Below are 20,930 nucleotides of genomic sequence, written 5' to 3' on the forward strand. Positions count from 1 at the left end.
TTTTCCCCCTTTCATGCTTAGATTTGATTTAAATTCTGGCCTAATTCTGGGGAAGGGCCCCCAAGGATCTGCCTTGTTGTAGAGAGGGAGGAAGCCCAGAGGTTCAGCTGGAGAGAGGCTGAAATGCTGTCCAAATTTATCTTCAGAGTAATCCTAAAATTCAGCTGTGGCAGCCTGTGAATTTTCCAGTGGGAAGACTGGTGTTCATGATTATTTTACAGTGTGTTTGTGGGGAGTCTGCCTATCATTCAGCACGATTTTAAAATAAAATTTAGGCTGTTGCTTTGAGCAGAAGCTTTCCAAAACTGTAATCTGTGTCTAGTGACACTGAAATTTGTATTATCATAGATGATTGGCATGCCTGGTGCGTTTTATTTCTGCACAGCTTGTTCAACAAGTCCTTGTGAAGCCCCTGGTTGCATTCTGGTTCTAGTGCTACATGAATGACAGCCCTGGGGACAGCCACAGTCCTCATCTTGCTCAGACCTTATGCCTGGCTTGTCTTAGTCAATACCAGGCATTAATTGACTTTGGGGGAGCTCAATGTGGACATGATTTTTGGAGGATCTGAGCTTAGACAGAAGGATGATGATGTTCAGCATCTCTTTGTGCAATGGGTCTGAGGGCTGCAAAGCCAGCCATTTTGGGTTAGACCACTGCTTTTCTTTATTTTTAAATTTTTTTCCCTCCCCCACCCATTTTTGGATCTGTTCCCTTTGAGCTCTGTGGGTGCTACAGGAAAAGATACCAGACAGTGAACCCTATTTTTGCACATTTTTCCCATTCAGCTGAGGTTTCTCTTGCACGTTTTGCTTGAAAATTCTGTTATCACCCTTCAGATTATTCTAGCAGCACTATAAAAGATGCACATTGCTACATTTCATGCAATTTTAATAGTGTTTACTATTTTTGTTGTAGTTACTTCTAACTGCTCACTGATATATTTATAATAAACTGAATAATTAGGGCTGGGTGTGTAGCAGGGAAAAAAAACAAAAAAACAAAAAAACATGTGAAAGCTTTAACTTGCCCTTTATTTTGTGAGAGATTTATGGGTACTTTGGTGCAAAGCTGGTCTGATTATGAAAAACCACCCTGGATAGCATCAACTTGAAAATCAGCTGTTGTCTTGATTTGGTTTTTAATTTGGTATTACTTGATGGTTTTATTTTTTTTAATTGCCCACCACTGCTTGGAAAAGCAGATGATCACAACTGGTCCTTACCTGTCCTCTGAGCATCCCTTTATGAACTCTTGTTTTGTTCACATGTAGGTTTTATGTACTAAAAAAGACATGTCTTTGTTTAAAATCCAGCCTTGAGGCAGGTGTAGAAAATCTGTAGAAGTCAGTGACTGTTGCCCACAAGATTTCTGCTTAGTGTGTGTATTTGGAGGTGTTTTTCAAATGCTGGTGATGGCTTAAATAGTGCTGCACAAACTATGAACCAGTGCTGAGCCATCTACTGAGGGCAGCAGAAATTGCTTGCCTTTCTGTGGTGAATAGGGTTGGTTTTGTTTTTAGCCTTCTATGATCATAATATTTTGTCTGCTCTACTTTGTACAAATCATTTGCCTGATCAGGGCTTGGCTTTGAGCTGTTGAATTTCTTTTCCAGTAGGTCGTCGTCCCCTCCCTACCTGACTTCAGTCCTTCAGCAGAATCACGGCCGAGCTCTCAAAGGTAAACTTGGAATTTCCTTTCACTCTCCTCCCCTGGTTTTGGTCACAAGCATGGGCTGCAGCCCAGCTGGTGTTGTCTGTGTCCCTGCTCTGAAGGGTTTGCTGGATGACAAAAGAGCCCAGATGTAGTACGATGCACGTGTGTTATGTTAGCTGCTCCTGTGTCAATTTTAAATCCATGAGGTGAAATTCAGGGTGTAATTGGGGCCATCTTGTTCTGACAGCAAAATATTCAGCACGTGCATCACTCCCAAGTATGGCCTACTTAATGAATAGTTCAGCAGAAAATGAATCTGAAAGCTGCTCATCTCTTTGTCAGTTTTACTGGCCAAGACCTGAGAACCAAAGGTAGCAAACATTAGTGTATAAAACTTGTGGTACCAAGAGGGAGCTAGAAAGTGTGCAGGGGCTTGCAGCGTTTCTTTTAAAGGACCCAGTTGGGCACAGCTCTTGCACCTTGCTAATAAAGCTTAATTAGGCTTGTCCTAGACAAAAAATAGTAATTATTTTGTTTTTTAAGTGCTGAAGAGTGAACAGTACTTGTTTTTAAAGGGTTGAGTCTAACAAAAGGTGTTGCAGAGGAGTGTTGTTACAGCTCTTTCAGCAGGATAGTGAAAGGCAGTGCCCAGGTGGGACCTGAGCAGACACCCAGCTCCCTGATTTGCTTGCTCACTAGGCTTAGAGGTGAGGAAGCTGCTTTTAGTTTTTGGGCACAAACCAGGAGCCTTGGTTAGGCAGCAAAGCCAAGGTTTTTTGGAGACCAAGCAGCTGCCTGGCCCACAGGTGATGATGGCCATCCACCCCAGGGGTGGCATCTGGGTGCCAAGGAAACATCCCTTGGCTGGCTGGCTGCTGCAGGGCTGCTGCATCTGGGGTTCTCAGGGCTTGTTGGAGGACGCAAGCAATCCCTCTCCTCCTAAGGATTTTGCTGATGTGTCCTGTGACAGCTTTGGAGGTGGCCAGTCTGATGTTGCCTCATCCATTTAGCTACACCAGAGGTGCCAAAATGATGGCAGGGATCTGGTATCATTTAGTTTCTGCATGTGGGGGAGCCTGTTGAGCATTTCTCTGGCATTCGAGGCGAGCCATTCATGTTCCTGGGGTCCCACAGGGCAGCTCTTGTGCAGATGAACAGAATTCCTTGTAATAAGGTGCTTCCTCAGCCATTCTGCTGGAGAAGTGTAAATTTGGGAAATACTGCGCTGTTGAGAAGAGCAATCACAAATGAAGCCAGAGCACATTATCAGTGACACAGAGCACTGCAGAAGTGCCTCTCCTCATTCTTTGGGAGTGTTAAGGTGCAGAAATACTCTTTGTAGGTAGTAATCCTGCATTGCATTAATGCCTCTGGTTGCTTGTCATTTTAACAAGGTGGTGCTTAGATACCAGCATCAGATGATAAAATAAAATGTCTGGGATAGCAAGTAAGGAATGGGAATATTTCACTTCCTGATTACACTAGTGGAGCAAAGTGATTCTTCATGCTTTATTTCTCTACTTCTTTTTGTCAGTTGAGTGCATACTGCCTGTGAATTCAAGGGCTCTGTTTCTGCCAAAGAAAGGCAAAGCAGAAAGAAAAAAAAATCACACGTACAGTGGGGTAGAGCCTAAAGTATGCTGGATTTAAAATGAAAGGCATGGAAAACAAGGGGAAAATGTGTATGTTTCATAACCTGTTTTGGAAACAGCAGCTCAGTCCCCTTCCCATCTTGGTACAACATTCCCAAGGTGTCATGCTCTTCAAATTTCTCCTTGACCTGGGGTAAAGTTAGGGAGAATTATCAAGATAAGGAAGCCACGCTGACAAACTCTGCAGTCCCCCTCCCAGTACTACCCTCCCCTTAAATTCAGTAATACAGTCAGTGCCTGTAATGTGGGGAGGAAAGCAGTTGCCATCAAAAATGACAGTGCTGATGTTTTGTTTTAGCAGTTCCAGTTCAGCAGAGCTGAGAGCCTGTTCTGCTTGCTGCTGGTCCCTTCCAGCCCTGTTCTCCACTCACTGCTCATGCATATGTACATACCTGCCCACACCTCAGATGGGATCTGCTCTCAGACACCCAGGCTCTTGTGAGAGCTCACTGTCTCTGTGCTCCTGTTTGCCTGCTTAGTCCACCATACCTGTTTCTGTTCTGTACAAGGAGTGTTCATCCTCCATTGCAGAAGTGAGCCAAAGAATGGATTGGATTTCCTCTTCTTTAAAGGGCACAAGGGTGTCCTGAAATGAGTGGGAAAGGCGTGCTTGTTTCTTTTCCCTTTCACCTTGTTCTAGTTAGAAATGTCACTCTCTGCCCTGTTATCCTCAAGGTGCCTTTCAGAAATGTAAGCAATCTGCTCTGCAAAGGATGGCATTTTGCAGCAGTGCTTCTCACTGCAGCTGACACTGCCACAATTCACCTCAACCTTTTCTATGTGCCTATTTATTATTTAGATCCCCCTGCTTTCTAGATTGAGCAGTTCAGTGCCCTTTCCCCCCCATGCAGTTTCAATTTCTTCCATTTGACTTATTGGTGTGGAAAATTCTGCTGGAGGAGGGAGGTGTGCTGAATTAGTGCTGTGTTAATGGGCACAGCTGCCCTGGGCCCTGCACATTCACACAGCCAGGGTATGGAGCTGCTGAAGTGCTTTGCTGTGCCGTGGCTCTAATCTTTCTCTCCCAACTGGTACAAACAAAAGGCACTTGTTAAGTATAGCAACAGCATTGTCACATGAAAGTCTAATTGTGTCACTGATTCTTGGCTTCAGTGAGTGCAACGTGAGAGCTCGGCCTTTGAAATGTCATAGTTAAGGTATGAGACTGATCTGGAACAGTATTGAGCTGTACAAGGGTCATGCTTTCTCTGAGTTTGTGCATTCCCCCCACCCTTGCTCTTTGGTGTAGGCCAGTACAGGCAAATATATATATATATATATATATGTATTCTTTGTATATTTTAGAGGCCTCATCTTGTCAGGCTTACCTGAGTTCTAACATTTTGCTGCTTCTGCTTCACAGAATCTGATATTGATGCTGCTACTGCAATGATGCTGTTAAATACTTCCATTCAGCAAGGGATGCTGGACTGTAAGCATAAGCCATTTTACTCTTGTTTTTCTGCTCTACTCAGTAACTAAATACTTTCTCTATAAAATTTCAGGAAACAAGTATGGTCTAGTTCCCAAACAGTAAGAGTAGTCAAAAAGAAATTCTGGTTTAATTATTCTTTCAGCTAGCATTGCAAGAGTTTTATTAGAAGCAGCCTTTTTTTTTTTTTTCTTTCCCAGGTAATTTTTAATTTTTTCTGCAAAGTCCTATCCCTGCCCTCTCTGTGCTAGACAGTAAGAAGAGTTTCTTGGCTACTTTGATGCCTTGTGAAGGCTGACCTAGAAGAGAGACTAGATGGAGTTAAAGAATAAAGTAGGGATTTATTCGAAGGCCTCAATGGACACGCCTTGGGCAGCACAAAAGTCCAGCTAGGGCTGCACCCAAGGTGAACCCAAAACGGTCACAAAATGGGCAACTGCTCACACTTTTTTAAAGTTCTGATCCATTTGCATATTGGAGCTAGTTGTCCGATTATAGCTTTATGCTGTGAAGTCCCATCCTGCTTGTTTTTCTCTCTTCAGTCCACGTTGTTTGTGCTCTTGGGGCTGAGATTTGGATCATTTGTCCTCGGTCCCCAGCTGGAGCAGGAATTGTTTTGTCTCTATACTCTGTGTGGAGAGCTTACTGTCCCCTAATGCGAAGCTCAGAACCACACACTAAAGCAGCACAGAATTTGGAAAATATAAAAGCAAAAACCTGAGGCATCATTTCCCCCTCTGTTCCTCCAGCTCTTAGCAGAGATTAGGTGGTGACTGTTGTCCTCTGTGGGTGACAGTAAACGGGCACGTTGTGACTTTAAGTGCTGGAATTCAGTTTCCCTTGCAGCCAGCCGGGCGCAGGAGACCTCGCTGGGGCATTTGCCTACTGACACCTGCTGTTTTTCTCAGGTGAGAAACCTCAGCCTCTGAAGACACCCAAGAAGAGGAGCTACGGCAGCGCCTTCGATCCCCCCGGCTCCGTAACCCTGCCGGAGAGCGATTCCGCGGCCGCCAGCATCGACCCGAGCGAGGATCACAACTACAGCGCCAGCAGCATGGGCTCGCAGCGCTGCGCCTCCCGCTCCAGCGTGTCCTCCCTGTCCTCCCTGGACGAGGTGTACGAGTTCATTTCCAAGGCCAGCCACGAGGGCAGCGACGGCAGCGAGGGCTTTCACAGCGAGGTGGACACGGACGGCGACTACGAAGACGATCCTCTGGGAGACAGCGGCTACGCGTCCCAGCCTTGTGGAGACGCCTCTGAGGAGAGTCAGCCCAGCAAGAAAGCACTCGAGGAGCTGTGTCAGGAGATCGATGAGGAGCTGAAGGAAGCAGCAGGGTCTCTGCTCCACCTTGCTGGCATCCAAACGTGCTTGAGCTCCTTAATAAGTACTGCAAAGACCCACTGTCACAAGCAAAGGAAAAAATAATATGTTTGTCAGTGTTGAATATATACATATATTTTTTTTAATTGTGGCAATACTTCTTCTACTTTTGCCCTTCACAAGGGAGATCAAAGCCATAAGAGGACTCACTGCTTTTTTTTTTTTTTATTTTGGCACAAACTATAATTTAGCCATTTATTTTTAAATCACCACCTAAAAAGAAAATATTTAATACTCTCAAATTAGAAGATATGCATGACTTGTGAAAACCCAAAAGCATACTTCTTAATGGTCACTTCTTAATTTTTTTTTTTTCCTTTTCGATAGTTGACTTTATTTTTTTTTTCAGAGATATGTTTGTTCAGATGCACACTGTGGATCATATTTGCATCTCTGCTGGCCCCATCTGCAGAGGTGAATTTTGTTCTGTCTAAGGGCTCTGACTTCCATGTAAAGGATTCAAATCCATTTTGCAATAAGAGAACCTCTTTATAGTTCCTAGACATCCTTCAGCCAAAAAATATTTTTTGTGGTATGTTGAACTTTATCCCTATCTTTCTTTTAAAATCAGTGGTGATTACTTACATCTTCCTGTAGATAATGCCTTTTTTTATTAAATTTTCTGTTCAAAAATGGGTAAGCAGTTCTGTTGGAGTGGGTTTTAACAGTACTGTGCATACAAGGATGCCTTAAGTATGTTGCAGAATTGTGTACAGCTATCCAAGGTCATCTTTCCTGTTGCTGAAAGGTAGCATGATGTGCCATAAACGTTCTCACCAATGTGAAGCTACTGCTTCCACCAGGTGTTGGGCAAGCTGGGTGAAAATTAGGAGCAGAGCCACTTAGGAAACCAATGTCCACTGTTGAAAACAGTGCTGGATTCAGCCAAAAGTTAACCTTTCCCTAAGGGAGTATTTTCCTGGCTGTTTGAATGCCTTTCTTAGACTAGTGTGGGTTTTTTGCCCCTTTTTTCTTTCTCTTTTTTTTTTTTTTTTCCTTATTTGTCAGTCTCTTCATGAATCTTGTCCTAAGCTGTCTACTTCCAATGCAAGCACAGCCATTCTGCTGAAGGTCTGTTGCTCTGAGGGCCCAGTCCAGTGCCTCTTGAAGACAACAGTGGTGCTCCTGCTGACTCAATGGCTGTTGGATCAAGCATAAAATATTTGAGGTTCTCTGTGTTTTGGAATTTAAAGCACAAACACTAGGAGAGAAAAAAAAAAAAAGTTGTTTTTTGCAGGTTTTTGTTTGTTTGTTTTTTTCTTTTTTTCCAATTCAGTTTTAAGAATTATTTGTTTTATTTCATGAAAAGGAAGGAAAATACTCTGCTTCATTCCTGTTAGCCTACACCTGTAACAGGGCAACATGTGTGCAGACGTGTGTGTGTTCTGGCTGTCACAAGTGCTGCATTAGCCAATTAGATCTGATATTGGATGTAATACTGATGGGTAATAGGGGTAAAACTCACCATTTAAATGAAAATTAGGTACCAACGTAGTGGTTTTTAGGATTTCAGGAGCTGAAGATGTGAACGCTTGGTGCAACTGCTTCTTCTTGCTCATGGGTTGCTTTTGAGCTCTCATGGAAAACTGCTAAGGGCAGAGCTTGTGTCAGTGTGAAAAGGAGGATTCAGATACTCAGAAATACTGTGAGCAGCTGAGGTTTTGCTCGGTGCCATGATTTCAGTGTCACACTGTTGAAGAGGGGTGCTGCTGCCTGGCTCCTGCTGAAGTGGGTGCAGCTTCCTGTAGCTTCCAGTGAAAGCTGGACCAAGGTCCAGGTGTTCTGGCAGCTGTGTTCACAGTCAGCTCCATGGTTTGATTTGGTTCTGGATTATTTTTTGCCTCAGATAAACTTGGAGGGTGTTATTGGGAGTGTGGCTGTGCTGCTGGTAAAACCCTGACGTTGGTGCCAATGACTTCAGCATATCTGAAGGACTGGGATGCTAGCAGTGCATTTAGTCCCCACACGCAGTGCCCGGTGAGAGCCGGTACCTGATCAGCAGTTAGCAGTGGAAGCTGCATCCCGTCCATCCTCCCAGCTGGGAGGGCTGGAGCGGTGGGAGCGGGGAGCCTTTCCCTGGGACACAGAGCAGTGCAGCGGGGCCGTGCTCTTCCTGCCCTTCCTGCTTTGCTGTCTTCCCTCTCTGCGTGCCAAGGGGAAGGCAGGTGAGCTGTGCCCCTGCCCTGTGCCTTGTCCCAGGCCTCTGCCCGCGCGTTCGGCAGCGCAGGCCGACAGCTCCCTCGTGGAACACCTCTCTTGGCAGTGGGAGAAGAGCTGCCCTTCCTTTCTCTTGCGTATCTGTTGGGTTCGGGTTTGTTTGCCACCTCAGTTAAAGACCCTGGTGTATATAGTATAAATGGAGTATAATTAAAAGTTATTTTGGTTGTTGGGCTTTGGGTTTTTTTAGTGACATATGTAAAATGTTGATGCCAATGGTTGACTTGGATACATTTTGGCAAGAAAAGTATTAATGAACCACATTCAGTTCTTTAAATGCAGTGAAGAAGTGTATGAGACCTGTGTTCATGGGAGGTTGCTCTGTTCAGGGTAGATCTGATGTGATTACTGTACAAACATATACTGGCTTTTCAGATTCCAATCCTAAGTTACTGATCTGCAGAAGTCACATCAAACGTTTTTAAATCCAACTGCAAAATGGAAGTTGTGTGGTTTGCAACTTTTCATCAACCTGAAAAGTACAAGCTTTAATTAAAGCAAAGTATACTCGTACACGTTAATAATGGTGTGGTCAAAATATTTATTGAAAAGAAAAGTTAAAATATTTTAAATGTTGCACCTGCTATTTTATCTTAAAGCACATTCTTCACACCTAACTGCCAGTGCCATTATCAAGTCAGTTTTATAAATGTACATTTCTTCAAACTAAGAAGTGCATAATTAAAAGTATTATGTTACTGCCATATAGTGATATAAAACATTTTATAATTGCCAATTCATTGTAACTATTATTTATTTTAAAAGTGAATTGTAAGAATGCTTTCTGATCAAATGAACCAGAGTTGTTTTAAAACCATTCCCGTTAGCTTGTTTCTAATGTAGCATAAGCAGTGTCCTTGGGTTTGTTTAGAATAATTTTGCCAGTAGGTGACCAATTCTAACCCTTTTTCCTCTGGTTTAGTCCCTTACCCGTTTTAAAGACGATTTGTTACAAAAGTTTAGTTTTTTGTATGCTAATCTCTGTTAATTAAAATGTTTATAAATTTTATTTTTACCAAAGAGATGCAATTCATTATGACAAAATATTGCAGAATAAACTTTGTTTTATAACATTTGTGACTTTTCTGCCCACATTTTTCATTCAGATGATCAAAGGGGCTTTTCTAAAATAAACAGCATTGCAAACAGAAAGCGCTGTGTTCTCTCTTTGTCTGCAGACCGTGCCTCTGGTCTCAGATGGTGCTGAACATTCCACCTTCCCATTTAAACTTCTTCCACGAGACTGGACTAGTGCAAAAAGCCCAGTGTGTGATTCATTGTGGGTTGGTTGTCTGGAAGTCATCTGTGAAACGCCTGTCAGTCCACAGCAGGATTTGCTTACAGTCTCATCCATCCATAGCTGGCCCCTGATGTTTGAAGAACAGTAATTAAGGTTTCACCCTTTAACCTGGAACCTAAGGAATCTTTTGACATCTTGGGAATTGCTGAAAACGCTTCTGCCTAACTTCTGCCCTCCTGTGCAAAGCACTTGTTTAAGCAGAAATAGCTTGAATCTTTTGCTGATGAAATAACTGTGATTATTTGCTCTTCTGTATTGCTGTGGCCAAGTTACTTGGATGAGACTCAAAGATCAACAGCCTAGTACAGGACAGGTAATTTAAAAATGGGTCCCTGGATAAAGCAGCATAGGTCTTGTTTGTTTGTTTTGGTTTTTTTTTCCCCAGTGTTTACTGTCTCTAATGATTTATGATGTCTGTTGGTTCTTTATACAGAAGGCCTTATGGAAAGCACACAGGTGGGAAAAAAACCCTCTTACTAGCAGAAATAATATTCCCCATCCCATTTTACACCTCAGCTTGATGCTCCTGGGCCAGCTTTTCTCTCAAATGCACACACATGGTGTGTGCCCTTCCAGTGCCTGAGAGGCAGAAGCACCAGAGGAGGAAAACAAGATGTGACATGATGCTTATCTCTATTAAAAGCAGACTTTGGTCCATCTCTTGGATTTTTATTTGTTTAACCCACTGGAATTACTGAGTGAAGCTTGCTCTCTAGGATCTGATGACAATACAACCTTCTCAGTACTTCAGGTGATAACAGAGACTTGTTTTATTGCTATATCTAACAAAATTAAATCACATTACAGAATGTGTGTGCACTATTAATATATTTGATTTAGTGTTCATCTTAATAGGCTAGTAAGAGAACAACTGCACTAATTAGTTTGGACAAAATCACAGCCATGTGTCGTATGTTAATGATACTTTTCTAATTGTTATTCACTATATTATTCTGAGAACCTTGAGCTTGTTGTTAAATTTCCCAGGAGTGTTTTCCTCTGTTATGACTTTGCTGGAAATTATCCTCTGTATGGAGCCACAACTCTCAAAATAAAGCATTAACTGCAGCAATTATGCACTCACACCAGCTGTATTTTAAGGACAGTTGTTGAAGAAATACCTAATAGATTAGATATATTTGGAAAAAATGGTTGTCTAAATTTGACACAGGCTGTGGTTATTCTTTCACACGTTTTGAGGTTACAGGTAGCTGTAAATGTTCTTATTCTGAGTAGTCTGAGTGAATGCATGTAGCTTAGAGATAATTGCATAGTAGTCCAGCAATGCTGTTGCTGTGACCTTTCCCAGCATATTTAGCCATAAAAATCTTCCCTGTTTTTACCCATAAGGGTGGTTCTTGCATCTGGGAAGGAGAAGCAATATCACCTCTGCTTGAATTTTCAGTCTTCAGATCGGTTGGGGTTTTTCCCTCCCCTTTCCTCCAGAAGGCTCGCCTGAAAGCTGCCTGCTCTTAGTGTTGTAAACTCCTTAGAGCCAACGTAAAATGACCACCTACCCTCTGCCAAGGTTCATTTAAACAGCTCTTTGTTAAACAGGGGCTTGTTTATTTTCCTATTGCATCAGTACAAAAGCAATCATTTCCCTCCTTAGACCCTTGACTTGTTAAACAAACCAGAATTATTTGTTTTCCATTTGGAAGACATGATCTTCATTCCTCCCTAACCACTTTTCTGTACCTCAGTTCCAGACTGAAGTCAGCCTGCTGGCACGTGCGTGAGAAGAGTGAAAACCACTCTTCTAGAGTGCTTTTTTTTGAAACCTGGCCTTAATATTTCCCTGCTTTTGCAGCACTTTTGCCTGCATGGCCTTCACCTGCTCACGTGCAGTTGACTAATCCTATTATCAACTAGTATGTCCCTATCTTTGTTCTCCTCCATCACTGCCAAATGGTGAGGCCCCAGTCAGCAGGAAATTTGGTAGTTCAAGACCTGCAAGTTGATTTAATGAGATCTGACATGATCTTTGTGATCCCTCCTGGTGATATTCCTGCTCACCAGGAGCAACTTTTTGGCACAGCCTGCCCAAAATAAAGAAAGAAGGACCTGTCTGTGCTCCTTCAATGTTCAGAGAAGGACATCCAGTATCCTAAATCTAGGTATGTCTACCTGAGTTGTTTTTATGCTGGTTTCCATATCTCCATTTCCTTGATATCTTGACTCTCCAGGCCCTATTGGGCAGCATCCTAGGTTGGACTGTATTCCCAATTTCTGTATCCATTCCAGAGGTGCTGATAGCAATTCAGAATCTGGGTGTTTTCATATTTAGAAATGCGAGATGGTTCCTATCAGACTAACCTCAGATGCTCTGATGTGCTTATGTGTTATAGAGTTGCCAGGCAGGTGTTCAGAAAAATCTCTGTAAGTGCCTGTACCAACCTTAACACAGCATTGCTTTGATAAACAGATTTTGTGCCTCAAGGGCTTTTTTTTTTTTTTTTTTTTTTTAATTTAACTTGGTATCTTGATTCCTTACTAAAATCCAGTAGGTTCTCAGTTTTTACAAGTGCTAAAATTAGCTCAGTGAACTGATTTTCAGTTATTTTCAGTAAGGGTACATTTTATTCTCTCTCACTGGCTTTGGGGGTTTCCATGCGCTGAATACAGCCAGGCCTCCACAAATAGCAGGCATTTTGCTTTTCTTTTGGCTCTGAGTAATTTAAAAGACCAAAACTCCACCTGTTGAGTTTGGCTGTGATGTGCTGGCCGACCCGTCCCGCTGTTCTGCGCAGGCTCTTCCCGGGGGCCAGGTGAGGTGTGGGCAGAGCTGAGCCTTTCCAAAAGAGAAGATGTTTCCTTAAATCTCTGGGTATTAACTCGAGTGCAACCGTGTTGGCTGCTACCTTAAAATATGATGTCACCTTGCCCCAATCACAGCCCATTTTCTGGGAGCGTGATGTGAACTCCCCAGAGAAGCATCCTCTGAGTGACAGCAGCATCCCGTGCGGCCGTTGCTAAGCGACAAGATTCGGCTTTCAGCAGGATCTAATTTTAAAGTATTTAACCCTAGATCTGTCAAGGTTCATTATTTCCAGTGGGCTGGTTAATCCCTGCTTGTTGGTGCCCGACTTCACAAATGCCCTGCTCCTCGTAGTGGTGCCGTTTTATTTATCACAGATAATGTCTCAGAACGACGAGAAGCAAAAACGCCCCAGGTAGAGCTCCATACCAAATTTCATTTTAGCTCTGATCTATACACAGAAATATGGGACACAATTAGAGGTGAAAATCCTGCATTGTTGTTCTGGGAATCTTCCTTCCTTTGCTGGCTTGTGCAAGTGGCTCCCCCCTGCTCTCCTTCTAAGGAATGCTGGATTTCCAGTGAATGAGTGCTGGTGGCAATAACAATTAAGCTTCAATTTTTAGTAATATTATGTGTCCTCTTGTTTTTTGCTGTATATCACCTAGGTTAAGAAGCTTGTCATCTTACCTAATGGCATTTGAGAAAAAATTATGCAATTTTGAAATTTAAGGGATTTTTAATACTGGAAAACTTTAATTATTTTAAATCATTACAGATATTGATGGAGTTTTACAGAGAATTTTTGTTGGTGTTTCTTGTGGGGGTTTGGTGTGGCTTTTTTTAAATAGTTATCTGCATTTCATTTATTTCTAAAATGTAGAGGGCTGGAATGCTACTCAGGTATTTTACAAAAAAAAAAAAAGAAAAAAGAAATAAAAATAAAATAAAATATTTCTGACTAGCTGTGTCACTCTGATTGATTACTACACATCCCTGTAAGTGCACTCAAGTTCACTGCTACCTTCTTAATGTGATATCTGATTCAGCTGAGATAATGCTGCTGTAACTGGTCAGTATCATAACAACAACAACAAAAGAAAAAACACTGAGAACTGCACAAGCCCTTCCTCCCCGCAAATGCAGTAAAATTAAAAAAAAAAATTTAGATTATTTATATTTAAAATGCTAATATAATTCATCTCAGCCTTATAATCCCACCTAGGATTCTTCCTCCTCCTGTTAGGGTTTGAAACTGACAGCACGTTGCTCCTCATGCTGTCTCTCCTTCCAATTTCACATTAATCCACAAAGACAAACCTGTCCCTGCCAAGGTACTTTTTTCGATTTGATTGGGATACTCTTTTAATCCTCCCTTCCACAGCTCCAAGTTCCCATTCCCATCGCTGGGCTGGTGCTGCCCAAAAACTGTTGATGGCTTTCTCCTCCTGTGTGGTGTGTTGTGCCTTCTCCCTGTGCTGTCAGTGAGGAGCCCTGCTCCACATCTCCTCCATGCCCCTCTTCTTTTGCATCCCAGTCTTTACACATCAGAGACCTGGCTTTAGCTCGTTCCAAAAGTCCAGATTATTCCCAGAGGCACCACAATCCTTTTAAAACTAATAATAAAAAATAGATCCTGGACAGGAATAGTTCTGATCAAAATGTGCCCTAAACTCCTGGTAGATGTGCCAGCTCTCTCCTCTCTCTCTGCTCATCTGTCTCTGGAGAGAAGACAATCCCATGGCATCTTGGCTGTGGTAACAGCCACAGGTTTGTGGATGTTCCTTGCATGGGTAAGTCAGGACCTCTTCCCAAGGCTTGCAGATCTGTATCACAACTGGGGTACATGAGAGAGCATCCATTCCTCACTCCATAATCTTCCCAATGCTCCTCCTCCATTATTTCTTTCTCTGTGAAATCAGGCTATTTCTCTCCTGGGATTTAATGTATATTGCTTTTATTTTTCTTTCACCTATTTCTCTCCTGGGATTTAATGTATATTGCTTTTATTTTTCTTTCACCAGCAAACGTGCAAGGCTCTGGAATCTCAGTGTGAGGTTTCTCAGCTATGTCCCCTGCAAGTGTGAAGAAAAGCAAGAAACGAGGCTGTAGAAGATGTACAGACCTTCAACAAAGGATGGCAGAGCTAGGGAAGAGGTTTCATTTCTCTGGAGAGGGGGAATTCCACATTCCAAAAAAAAAAAAAAAAAAAAAAAAAAAGGGAAAACACGGACTTTTGGAGCTGTTACTAAGTTCTGCTGGTTTCTGGAGCGAGCATCAGTGAGGATTTGCTGCGGAGGGGCAGCAGTTCCTGCTGTTGCACACAGGGCTGGCATGTGTTGTACCCACATGGAATGTGAGCTGCAAAGTTCAACTCTGACTTATCACAGGCAGCTGCCTGCTCAGTTTTTCCATCTTCTCGTCCTCAGCAATTTCTTTCTGTACAAAGGCACCGCTCTCCTGGCCGTGCACACACCCTATAGATGACTCAAGCTATTTAACCTATGGGCTGGGAAGGGACATATGAGAAAGAGAGACTTGTTCTCATTTCTATTTTTAAATGCTATGGGAACACTGAAATTACTATAATGAATAATGATTAAACTGATCTGTGAGGTGCATTATCTGTACATACATATACCTTTTTTTTTGGTTTTTTTTTTTGGTTTTTTTTTTACTACTTGCCTTTTTTTTTTTTATCAGAGCAATCAGGTTTTGACGAGGTGAAAGGTTATTCTTAACGAGCAGACTGTTACAGTCACCATGAGAAATAACGAGCGTTCATTGTGAGCACACATCCTGCTGTTCAGACTTGTCGTTGCTACGATAACAGAAACAAAACACCGGTTTTGGGTGTTTGCAGCTTCCGAGGATGTGGTTTATTTGCTGCTTGTGATAGTCTGATGACTGAAGATGGCTCTCTTCCAATCATTTATGAATTTTTTTCTGTCTCTTAGAAACCCTTTTGTTGTGAGTACTTTTGAGGGCAAAAGTGAGGACAGTGAAGTTTATTTTCCCAAATCATAGGAAACATCCTGGATAATCTGAAATGTGTTCTTTGTTTATTTCTTTACCTGCACCTATTCCCAGGGTCTGTGAGTACAGGTTCTGACGAATCAGACAGAGGGGAAGACACGGTTTGAGCAGGAAGGGAGGAGAAGTGAGCTTGAAAATAGAATGAGTTTGAAACAATCATTGTAATTTTAAAATAAATTAGTTGTCTTGAGACAGCACCTAGAATTCAACACCCATTGCACCAGCTGCTGAGCACAGACACAAGGGAAGGACAGCCTCTGTTACACTGTCTATGGAAACAAAAATATGAGTGTTGGGAACGATCCCTTTGCTCCACACGTCACCTTTGAGCTTCCATTAAGCTCTGCTGCCACAACCTGTACTTATTCCTGCGGGTGTGTTAGAGAATACTGTATTTTGGGGGTCCTGTGGCAACCACCCCACCCCACCTGGCATTCCATGCCATGAGCCCTCTCACTCCAAACCTCTGACATGAGGAGCAGTCCCTTGCAATTACCCAGTCAGTGCTGTGGAAGCCTCACGTCCCTGGCTGCAGTGCTGGGACAGCCTTGCTCTCCAGGGAGAGGTGAGAATTAAGGATGTGCTTGCAAGGAAACAGAACAACGAAGAGGTTTTTTTTTGCACAGCTGATGTTTGGGGAAGTAGCGCTTGCAGCTGGCGGGGCAAATCAAAAGGATGAATCTGAGAATTTCCTGCGAGAGAGTGAAAAAAGCCTCGACCGACAAACAAGCTAGCTTTTGTCACCTGTGTTTTCAGGGAAATTTGCTTAAGCTGTTTGCCAAGAGCCTCCATGGGATAATTGATAAATTACAACTTTGTATGTTCCCGGCATTATAGGGACTCAGGGATCTGTGAGAAGCTGGGCAAGGGACAGTACCACTTCAAAACACAAGAGGCTGGCCTGATCCTTAAATACACTGAAGTGGGGCTGCTCTGATGAGCCTAAAAATCCTGCAGCCAGCTCTCAGCCTTGAAGCAGTAAAAGCACCCAGCTTTTGTTTGCTCCTTTCACTTGTTCCAAGCAACTGGCATTGCCTCCTATGAGGAATGCCCTGTATGAGGCACACTTGGGTCTTGCCGCTCTGGGTGGATGCAGGTGAATAAATTCTGTGCTCTTCCACTTCGAGTGCTTGCTGCCCAGTCAGGCAGGCAGTGGGCAAGCAATTCATCCTGCCACAACTAGGCACTGTAATTCCCTGTGAAACCCCTCTGCCAGCATTCACTGCACCGGAGACAAGGGGAGAACTGCATCACAAAAGCAACTTCGGAGGCAGCACAAACTCGGGAGTACTTGTAAAGTGTGCTCAAAGTATTTCAGTGTGACATTTCAATGAAAGACACATCCTAGAAAATGCAAACTTAAAAGTACAGGCTGGAGTCAAACGTAAAAGCTTTAAATAATTTTCCTATAGGAAATTTACTGCACTGACATACAAGGATATACCACGGAAGGTGTGCTGCTCTTAACCCTGATCTGCAGCAGTTGTAAACCCCATTTGCTTCGCTAGAAAACTTCTGTAGGGCATGCAAAATGGAGTGGAAAGAGAAGTGTATCTGCTCTAATAGTAAAAAAATAGAGCTTCCTTATTTCTTATTCCAGGATTGCTGTTTAAGCTCTACTAGTCAAGCAGAACAGCAGCATTTGGATGAATGATGACAATGTGTGTTTTGCCTATCTCCACTTCTTACACTTCCTAAAAATGCACAGTGCTGTTGTTGGCAATAGGGATCAGCAACATGTCCTCCAACATTAGGACTTCCCGTGGAGACACAGACATGTTTACTAATCTGGCCCCCATGTCATATTTAGGGCTTGCCAACTTCACTACTGTGATAAGCAAAAGAACAGCACACACACATGCACACACACACCATCAAAGCCTCAAGACTAAGGAAAAAAACAGCTTCCATTATGGGCGCCTTCTATCCACTCCTACTTAGGGGGAACAAAGACAAAAGGAGGTAACAAAACGAAGATTTATCACCTCTAGCAGTACCCACTACTGAGGAACAGCTCTGAAGACACCGTGCTGAAATCAAGTGGAAAAAAATGATACCATGGAAACAGAACAAAAATAATAATTTGCTGCTACATCTCTGTCCTAGACCAGGAAGGCCTTAACCTGCAAATCACCAGATGCTCAGCATATCCTGGTGAAGTCTCACCACATTTTTGCCTTATTACTCTTTTCCTTACACATCTGTTCCCAGTCACGTTCCGAAACAAAATTCTGCATTGGCTGAGTACCTGGCAGGACCAAATACACCTTTTATGATGCTGTCAGTTTCTGCTTGAAGTGTGCTGATGGTACATACCCATTCAAATGTTTGGCCAGTCTGAGGATAAAGAAGCAAATAGGAGGTAAGTAGCAGAGCCTCAGCGTTCTCCAAAGGATAGCTGAACGCTGGAGAAGCTCAAAGGTGGCTCTGAAATAGAAACCTACACGTTGGAAAGAAGAGAGCAGAGAAGGTGTCGGAGTCCAGAACATCCCTTTGGCTGCTCTGGATGCCTCAAGACTCTGGCAGGGGGCTCAGGGACCTTGGCAGCAAGTCAAAAACACCTGTGGCTTCGATTTTAGCCCATGGGAGAGGCTGCCAACCTTATATGAGGAATTACAAGCCAAAAGGGCTCGAGTAGTGAAATAAGGGAACTGACACAGGGTGAAAAAGTAGAATTTTGGGGTTTTTTAGAATGTAATTCAGGGGTACAATATGGAGGAATCTGGGCGTGCCCTAGCCTTTTCTTCCTTCTTCTTGTCCTCCATGTCTCGGTGTGATGGTGACACTTTTCTGTTGGTCTAGGATAGGGACACACTGTCCAACACAGATTTTAGGTGTTGGTATGGGAACTGTAAGCATGGTACACGTAATTTTGAGTAGATAATGTGGGAGACGCCCGGGGCTCGGGGCAAAAAACTGCCATGGCTTCTGTACTAGCTGGACCTCGGTGGGTCAGAAAGAAAGTATTTTAGATAAGAAGAAATAAACAACCTTGAAAACTCAGCTTTACGCCTTCCAGACCTTCTCTTTGGCTGCCGGGCTAGGGAAAAAGGACTTACACTGCTGGGGTCTTGCCAACCCGACCCCGACAGAAGGGCCCCTCCAGAACAACACTGGGTGCAGAAAGCCAGAATCACTGGATCACAGAGTGGTTGGGGTTGGAAGGGGCCTCAGGAAACCACCCAGTCCAACCCCCTGCCAGGGCAGGGTCACCTGGAGCAGGTGACACAGGAGGGTGTCCAGGTGGGCTCTGAATGTCTCCAGGGAGGGAGCCTCCACAGCCTCCCTGGGCAGCTGTGCCAGTGCTCTGCCACCCTCAGTGTAAAGAAATTCTTCCTGGTGCTGAGGTGGAACTTCTTGTGTTTCAGTTTACAGACACCGCTCCCCGTCCTGTCGCTGGGCACCACTGAAAAGAGCCTGGCACCATCCGCTTGGCACTTTGAGATATTTACAGGCATTGATGAGATCCCTGTGGATTTCCCTCTCGGGGTTCCTAAGGGTCAGGGTGACCCTAAGAGAGGTCCGAAAACAGTCTTTGCTTCCCTGGCCCGAACGTCGCCGAAGAAGGAGGCTGGAATGCTCCCGGTTGTGTTTTCAGCGTGGTTTATTTCTTCTTATCTATAATATTTTCTCTCTGACCTGCCGAGCTCTGGCTAGCAAGGAGGCCATAACATCTTTTGATATAAAAGGTGTTTACCTTTTATGTCAAAAGTTACGTACACTATGTTTACAGTTTATTACCAATACCTAACGTTTATGTTGGACAGTGTGTCCCTACCTTAAACCAGTAGAAAAGTGTCACCATCACAGCAAGACGTGGAGGGCAAGAACAACAAGAAGGAGGTCAGGACACGCCCAAATCCCTCCATCTTGTCCCCTGAACCCCTGATCTTAAAACCCCAAAATTCTATTTTTCCACCCTGTGTTAGTTGAAGTACCACACTACTATTAAAACCCTTGTGCCTTGTAATTCCTCACACAGAGTTGGCAGCTTTTTCACGGGCTAAAATCGAAGCCACAGGTGTTTTTGACTTCTTGCCAGGGTCTCGAGGCAGCCAGGGCAGGCGGAGGGGTGTCCTGGGCTCCAACAGATCCCCTCTCAGTGACGCCCCAGACCGTGGAATTCCAGCTTCGGCACTGAGAGGGCAATTGCACCACCCGGCATCTCCCCGTCTTCTCCTTCACTGTGTGAAAAGCGCCAGTCGCTTGTTCTTTAAAATTTGAAAAAGTTTATTAGTAATAAAATAGTTATAAAAACAGTAATAAAATCAGAGTAATAAAAATCTGGACAATGTGGATTAGGACACTACGAGACACGAAAAAGCAAAGAATTTCGGGCGTCCGGATGTTTTTGGGCACTGAGCTGCCAAAAAATATGCCTTGTGAGCAAAGGAATAACCCTCAAAAGCAACAGCCTGTTGCATATTCATATATCTCATACATGATGCATAAATTCCTTGCAAATTAAGACTTCTTCTGGTTTTTGTCAACTTCTTCCCCTTAACCCTGGTGGTTCCATAAAGATGGAGAGAAGGTGGAAGAATGTTTGTCTTTTCCGATAAGGAGGCTTTAACTCTTTGGGTTTCCTGTTGCTGTTATCTCTGTGTGAAGAGTTTCTTGATTATCTTATCCCTTTCTTGAGCTAGTAAAAAATACCTTACATCGCAGAGTTTCTACTTTAACATTATATTATAACCTAAAACTGTATTTAACACACTACTTTAAAAGGATTAATACAGTAATACAAAAAATAACCCTCCATAACACATATAGTGTTCAGTTTAATATTTGCGAAGGGCCAATCGTAAAATACGCATTTTTCACAACTGGGCCCTCATGGACACGCTCAGGGTCTCCTTCAGTCAGGGCTGGAGGCTGCAGGGAGAGCCGGGGCCGGCACTGACACGCACTGGAGCTGTGGGAAGTGACGGGCCCGCCCTCTGTTTCACCGCTCCCCTATGGGCCCGCCGCGCCTGCCTCAGTTTCCCTGCGTGTCGCGAGTCCCGGGGCTCCCCCTGGCGGCAGCGCTGCCCGGGCGGGGGCCGCGGGGCCGGCGGGGGCACGGTGCCCAGGCAGGGATGGCGCCGGGGCATCACTCGCCGCCCCCCCACCCCCCAATCGCGACTGTCGCGATATGACCCCGCAGCCCCGCTCGCGGGCGAAGCCTTTTTGGGCGGCGCGGCGCCCCGTAGCCCGCGCGCGGCCCCGCAGCCGTCGCCGTGGCAACGGGCGGCGTCACGCGCCCGGGCCCGCCCCCCCCGCAGCCACGCCCCCTGCCGCCGCCATCTTGGAAGTTGCGTCAAGATGGTGGCGCCGGCGGCTTAAAGGCTCCGCCCCCTCCGCCTCGCGCGCGGCGCGGTCACGTCACCGCGTTCCCGCCGCGCTGAACCCGGAAGTGCGTCTTGGCATTCGCGGGCGCGCGGGGCCGGCCGAACCGAACCGACCGAGCCCGGCCGAGCCGAACCGAGCCCGGCCCGGCCGAGTCTGGCCGAACCGAG

At 44.3% G+C, this 20,930-nt stretch overlaps 1 protein-coding gene across 3 annotated transcripts in view; it reads left to right on the forward strand.

Annotated features, from left to right (window-relative positions):
* The window catches only part of FOXN2 (forkhead box N2), a 30,695-nt gene extending 21,205 nt beyond the window's left edge, over positions 1–9,490 (forward strand). For 2 of the 3 annotated variants that reach the window (XM_068186530.1, XM_068186531.1), the window contains exons 4-6: positions 1,616–1,680; positions 4,672–4,740; positions 5,649–9,490. In XM_068186530.1, the coding sequence (XP_068042631.1) occupies positions 1,616–1,680; positions 4,672–4,740; positions 5,649–6,166 (652 nt within the window). In that variant the 3' untranslated portion in view covers positions 6,167–9,490. The remainder of the gene's footprint in view (positions 1–1,615; positions 1,681–4,671; positions 4,741–5,648) is intronic. The other variant, XM_068186532.1, reaches the window with a different exon arrangement.
* The last annotated feature ends 11,440 nt before the right edge of the window (positions 9,491–20,930 follow it).

The sequence above is a fragment of the Anomalospiza imberbis genome, chromosome 3 (genome assembly GCF_031753505.1).
Source record: "Anomalospiza imberbis isolate Cuckoo-Finch-1a 21T00152 chromosome 3, ASM3175350v1, whole genome shotgun sequence".
Classification (NCBI taxonomy): domain Eukaryota; kingdom Metazoa; phylum Chordata; class Aves; order Passeriformes; family Viduidae; genus Anomalospiza; species Anomalospiza imberbis.